The 6,864-nt window shown below is 36.1% G+C and overlaps 1 protein-coding gene across 2 annotated transcripts; it reads left to right on the plus strand.

Moving 5' to 3' along the window:
* Positions 1 to 953: 953 nt before the first annotated feature.
* LOC131641961 (receptor-like protein EIX2) lies at positions 954 to 4,573 on the plus strand. Of its 2 annotated transcripts, none has more exons than XM_058912248.1 (2): positions 954 to 4,018; positions 4,316 to 4,573. In XM_058912248.1, exon 1 carries the CDS (start codon positions 1,025 to 1,027, stop codon positions 4,013 to 4,015), a length of 2,991 nt encoding a protein of 996 aa, XP_058768231.1. In that variant the 5' UTR covers positions 954 to 1,024; the 3' UTR covers positions 4,016 to 4,018; positions 4,316 to 4,573. The 2 variants fall into 2 exon arrangements, with proteins under 2 accessions (XP_058768231.1, XP_058768232.1); XM_058912249.1 differs by having other exon boundaries at positions 4,385 to 4,573.
* The last annotated feature ends 2,291 nt before the right edge of the window (positions 4,574 to 6,864 follow it).

Consider the following 6,864-nt stretch of genomic DNA (forward strand, 5'->3'; position numbering starts at 1 on the left):
TTAGTTCGGGCAAAAGCATATAATCATAACCTCTTATGAATGTGTCAGGTTCAATTTCGAGGTAGCTGGAAGATACCTCCACAAATTCCATTGACTTAAACCCCACTAAAAAAAGAAGACACAAGTCTTACCCATTAGACAACCCCACTAAAAAAAAAAGAAACAAGTCTTGCCCATTAGACAAGTTCGATTGACTTAAACCCCACCAAGAAAAAGAAGAAACAACCAGGAAATTAAGTAACTAGTCATTTTCAAATAATAGATATGCAATATTACTCTGTATGAATCAATATTACGTTTGTTTATCATAAAACAAAAGACTTGCCCCTATCACAAGTTTGATTGACTCAAAGCCCCAATTAGAATAGGAATAAACAACCAGGAAATTAGCTAGATATTTTAAATAATAGTTATGTTATTTTAGAGTTCATAAATGTATATACCACCTATTTATCTTAATTCCACTTCGTAATGCAGTTAACTACTCTTTCTCTTTGTATGGGATATTCAAAAATATTTTTAACGCAGTACTCTTAAACACCAATACTAAAAAAAATTATGTAATCAAACACAATATTTTATACAAATAATTTATAATATACAAATAAGAAAAATGTTATGTTGACACTTAATGTTATCATATTAACAAATTGTGACTGACTCTAACTCAATTCTATAAAACTGGTTAGTAGAGTGAGGATTGTTCTCACTTATAAATGACTATATATTGTTCGATGCGAGACTCTTAACTTTAGGAAGCACAATAAAAAAATTTTAGAAAAGTAGTCCTTTACTAATGTATTACTAAATTTCCATGATCAAAAGACAAAAAAAGTTTTCTTCAACACTCATGTTTTATTTGACAGCATAAGAAGAAACCAGGAAAGTAGTCATTCCTCATTACTAATATATTTAAAAAGATACGTTAAAGATAGTATTTTGTTGCATATAAATTCCATTAACTTCTCTATATCTTTCACTGAAATATTCACCAACATTTTTCAAGAGAGTTCAGTATATCACAATGCTTCATTGTGGCTTCCATTTTCTCTTTTGTATGGTGACCATTCTGTGCATTTGTGTGTTATGTGTTGAAAGTTTTGATATGAACAAGTGTGTGGAGTCCGAGAAACGAGCCCTCCTTAAGTTTAAAGATTCTTTCACTTTTGGAAGGGACAATCGTATTACCTCATGGAAAGGTGAAGAATGTTGCGAATGGGAAGGAATTTCATGTGATGATTTAACTGGTCATGTAACCAGTTTGGATCTCCAACTTTTATATGATGATTATGAAAGATCGCAAGGTAAGTTAGATTCTTCAATATGTGAACTTCAACATCTAACTTCTTTGTACCTCCAAGATAACCATCTAGAGGGGGGAATCCCTGAATGTATTGGTTCACTTGGTAACGTGATAGAGTTGGATCTTCATGGTAATGAATTCGTTGGAGTCATTCCTCCTAGTCTGGGGAATCTTTCCAACTTGAGATTCCTTGATCTTAAATATAATTATGATTTGAGGGTAAATGATCTTGCATGGCTTTCTCGTCTCTCTAATTTGAGATTCCTTGATTTATCAGATATGAATCTCGGTTTAGTTGTTGATTGGTTCTCACCAATAAGCAAAATACCTTCTCTATTTGAACTTCATTTAAGTGGTTGTGAGCTCCAAAATGTCTCTCATAAATCTATTCCCCATCTGAATTCTTCCATTTCTCTAAAATTCCTCGATCTTAGTTATAATAGTTTAAACTCTTGTATTTTGTCATGGGTTGTTAATGTTAGCAAAGTTCTCACACATCTTGATCTTTCATATAACTCTATGCAACAAAGTATTCCAAATGAGTTTGGAAGTATGGTTTTTCTTCAATCACTTGATCTTTCATATAACTCTATGCAACAAATTATTCCATATGAGTTTGGAAACATGGTTTTTCTTCAATCACTTGATCTCTCACATAATGAACTCCAAGGAAGTATACCAAAATCCTTTAAGAGTATGTGTCGATTGAAAGAATTGCACTTAAATTCCAACAAATTGTCTGGCCAACTCAGTGGCAACATACAGCAATTATGTTGTGCAAATATTGATTTAGGGATTCTGGATTTAAGTGATAATCCATTCACAAGTGAGCCACTTCCTAATCTTTCATGCTTTTCATCATTGGTGGAATTATATCTTCGACATACCAATCTTGTCGGCTTGCTACCAAACTCAATTTACCATTTATCCTTTCTTCAAACGTTAGATCTTTCTCATAATCATTTGAGTGGACCATTTCCACACAAAATCAGTCAATTGTTTAGTCTTGAAGTGTTGGTTCTATCTTCAAACGAGTTTAATGGTAGTATTAATGAAACACGTCTATCAAACTTATCTAACTTGAAAAGTTTGGGTGTGGCTCATAATTCACTTTCATTTAACTTGAGTGTAGATTGGGTTCCACCTTTCAAACTTGAAACACTAGTTGCATCATCATGTTTGTTGGGTCCTAAGTTTCCAGTATGGCTCAAACAACTAAGAGAACTTAGAGGGCTAGATATCTCTAATACAAGTATTTCAGATTCATTTCCAAAATGGTTTTGGAATCTATCTTCGAGTTTAGAGTACTTGAATGTTTCACATAACAAACTTAATGGACCCTTACCAAAATCACTTCAAAGTACAAAAGTAAGTTATGATAAAGATCATGTGTGGGATTTTAGTTTCAATAATTTGAGTGATTCATTGCCTGCTTTTCCAGATGTGAGTGACCTATTTCTCTCAAATAACATGTTTACAGGGTCCCTGTCTTCATTTTGTACGTCCACATCTCATAGTTTAGTTAATTTGGACTTGTCTAGTAATTTTTTTAAAGGAAATCTTTTTGATTGTTGGTGGAAGTTTCAATCTTTAGAATTTCTAAATTTGGCTAGGAATAATTTATCTGGGAAAGTACCCAACTCAATTGGTGCTTTACGACAAATTGAGTCACTCTATTTAAATAACAATAATTTCTCTGGTGAAATTCCATCTTTGATCCTTTGTCACAACTTGAAATTAATTGATGTTGGTGATAACAATCTTCATGGAAAAATACCAATGTGGATAGGACATCATCTTCCTATGTTGATTGTTGTACGTCTGCGGGCAAACAAGTTCCACGGAAACATTCCTACAAATATGTGCAATCTATCATTTCTTCAAGTATTGGATCTCTCTATTAACAATATCACTGGGGAAATACCACAATGCTTTGGTGACTTAAGAGCCTTATCAAATTCAACGATTTCAAGAGAAAGCTTTCACCATTTCTCGTCATCATTTCCTTTCATAGAAAATGACGAAGCTATCTCCTTTAATGATGATGAAATACTAGCTTGGAAAGGATCAAACAGAGAATATGCGACAAATCTTAGATTTATGAAAATCATTGATCTTTCTTGCAACCAGTTATCAGGAGAGATACCAAAGAGTATAACAAAACTGGTAGCATTGGTTGGCTTAAATCTCACTGGAAATAATCTCACAGGATTCATTCCCAACAACATTGGTCATATGAAAAGTTTGGAATCACTTGACCTGTCAAAAAACCATCTTTTTGGTAGAATTCCAATAAGCTTTTCAAATTTGACATTTCTTGCTTACATGAACTTATCTTTCAACAACTTAGAAGGGAGAATTCCACTTGGTACTCAGTTACAATCTTTTGATCCTTCTTCATATATGGGGAATACTGGACTTTGTGGCCAACCGCTCGTAAATCATTGTCCAAACGATGTGATTTCTCCAACTAAAAGCCATAAGAAACATGACACAAGTGAAGATGAAGATAAGCTCATAACTTTTGGATTTTATGTTAGCTTGGGACTTGGTTTTATAATTGGATTTTGGGGAGTTTGTGGAACTCTAGTGATAAAAACATCATGGAGAAATGCCTATTTCAAATTCTTCAAGAACATCAATGATTGGATTCAAATCACACTAGCTGTTTTTGTAATTAAATTCAAAAGGAGATTCCAAGTGGAAGACTAACAGGTAAATTTCTTATGATATATACCTTCTATTTTATTTATAATAATTTGCACACACATAATATTAGTTGACATGGTGTCTTTTTTATTAATAGTTGTAGGTAAAGTTTTATTTGAGTAATATGTTGCAATGTCTTCATTTAATATTTTATATCAGTCTTTTCCATATAAATGTTAGTGACAACGTCTATTTTTGCTCACCTGACAAATACCATGTTTGAATTTTAGACTGAATTAGCGACATAAAAATTGGTGTCTAAAATATTTTTTCTGTCTTCTCTTCAACTTCATCATCATGCAGGAGATCATCCAACATCATTTCGGTATGCAAATAAATTATAGTCATGACCACTAAAATCTGTATCATCAGATGGGGAAACACAAACATCATTCTATATAAGATATGTTGCACAGCCAAAACTCAGATGCTACACGCAGCAAGGAAGACCACAAAATAACAAGCGAATAATGTTAGAACTTTTTGGGGTCATACATGTAATAAATTAATGTGTTAGGACCATTATTTAATTAGCCAAATTAAAGTGATCTATTTAATGTAAAATTTATGGCTAAGGATGTAATTGTCATGAAAAATATTGTGTAGATACCAAAAGTCTTATTTCTATTATTTGTGATGCGTAAAATTGGAATAAGAAAACTTGAATAATCATGACCCTTCATGGAAGGGCATGAGATTCTAAACTTGAATAGGCATGACTCTTCATGAAAAGGCATGTAATTCATATAAATAAGGGGTTATGGTCCCCAATTGTAGACACGACACAAGAAAAATATGATAAAATATTTATTCTCTTTATCCCATTGAAAGAGAAACTAAGGAATTAAGGAATCTACAATTGGAAGGTCATTTCTCTATCAAATTCATCATCATCTCATTGAAATTATATCAATCCTAAAGGTACGCTTCCGCTTTATTTTTCATCTTGAATTGACTATGGATTAATAAAGTTTTTGATTAATTAAGAAAATTTCCAACAAGTGGTATCAGAGCCACCCATACTTGATTCATATTTGAATTTTGAGAAATTTTAAAATTTGAATTTTAAAATTGGAACTTTATTTTCATTCATCCAAATTTATATTATTTTAATTTTGGTTGAAAAATAAATAAAGAAATTACTTGTTGTATTTATATGAAGAAAATTTCTTTGCCAACCTCCCAACTCTCTAGCCCACCTCTGGTGAAAAACCCAAACTACCCCTGACTTCGGAAGTTCATTTCCGAACTGCAAGAAAAAGGTGTTTTCGGAGATGCATCTCCGAAAGCGCCTTTTTTTTTGAAAAAATTGTCTTTTTTCGAAAGTTCATTTCCGAAAACAGCATTTCGGAAATGAACTTCCGAAATAATGCGCGTTCTGCAGATTTAACAAAACACCCCCCCTCCCCCATTCATTTACCCTAACTCAAATCAAAACACAACCCCTCTTCAAATTTTCTGCCAAAATCAAGTGTAAGATCAAAGAGCATTCCCAAGTCTTCTTCCAAACTCATCATCAAACACTAATTGGTAAGTTCTACATTGTTTTTTCAAGTTTTAGATCTATTTGAATAAACTCTAATAGGGTGTTTAGAAACTGAAAAAATCACATTAAGATAGGTTAGTACTGATATTAGGATGTTTAGTAGGCATAAAAGTAGTTTTGGTTTAGGTTTTTTGGGTCTGCCATTGAAGGTTGCAGAAAAGCTCTGCGCAGGGGTGTTTCGGAAGTTCATTTCCGAAAACACCTCCATCCCAGTTTCGGAAATGAACTTCCGAACTATATCAGAAGTGCATTTTTTTTGTTTTTTCATTTGTCTCGCATATTAATCGATTTCGATTGTTTACAGGAACATGTCAGGCAACCAGCCAGCACGCATCAGACAGGGCAGGGAGTCCCAGACTGCGTCGGCTAGACGCGAGCAGGTGGCGGCGCAGCTGGCGTCGACCCAGGGACGGGGCAGGGGACGCCGTGTGCGCGTTCCACAGGACTTGGTGGAGAGTTCATCTGCTTCAGGCTCTAGGAGTAGGCTGGCTCGGGTATCTTCTTCCCGCCAGCGAGAGGAGGAGGATGAGGATGAGGAGGAGGTGATACCGGATGTTGACCCTCCAGTCGGGGAGGAGGAGGAGCAGGAGGAGCAGGAGGTGGATAGCTATCCGGGAGGGCCTTTTGACACTTCCCTGCTGATTCACTACCAGGATCACGTCGCTCGGCGGATCTGGGAGGGAGAGGTATTTTTTTTAACTTAGCCGTTTATTTGTCACCATTTTTTATAATTTTTACCGTTTATTTCTCGCTTATGTGTTTTTTTTTTGTAATAGGAGAGAGAGCCATTGAAAATGGTGAACCACTCCAGGAAGATTTTCGGTCTGTTTAAACCATCAGCTCAGTGGTTTAACGACCATGTGCGAGGTTCAGGGCTTAGCGGGCTCTGCATGACAGGGTACACCACCATCAGCACCGGCATGCAGGGGGCATTTGTGGAGCGCTGGCACAAGGAGACGTCTTCTTTCCACTTGCCGGTGGGGGAGTTGACGATCACCTTGCATGACGTCCAGTGTCTTCTCCACCTGCCCATCAGGGGGCCGCTGTTGGACCACTCCAGGATCCAGAGGGTCGAGGCCATTGAGTGGATGATGCACTATTTGGGCATGCCGCACGAGGTTGCTCACCTGGAGTGCGTCTCGACTTCTGGGCCTCATGTCCGGTTCAACACACTGAGCCTCTATTTTGAGTTCCACCTGGACGCGGCGGTCGAGGCCGAGCAGGAGGGTAACGACCTATTCAGGGAGTACCACCGCGGTTGCGCTCTCTGGTGCTGGTACATGCATGTGGTAGGCGTTGCATGCTT

The sequence above is a fragment of the Vicia villosa genome, unplaced genomic scaffold (assembly GCF_029867415.1).
Source record: "Vicia villosa cultivar HV-30 ecotype Madison, WI unplaced genomic scaffold, Vvil1.0 ctg.004315F_1_1, whole genome shotgun sequence".
Classification (NCBI taxonomy): Eukaryota; Viridiplantae; Streptophyta; class Magnoliopsida; order Fabales; family Fabaceae; genus Vicia; species Vicia villosa.

What these genes read in the sequence shown, in the direction of transcription:
- LOC131641961 (XM_058912248.1), top strand. Translation starts at nt 1,025, where the DNA reads ATGCTTCATTGTGGCTTCCATTTTCTCTTTTGTATGGTGACCATTCTG.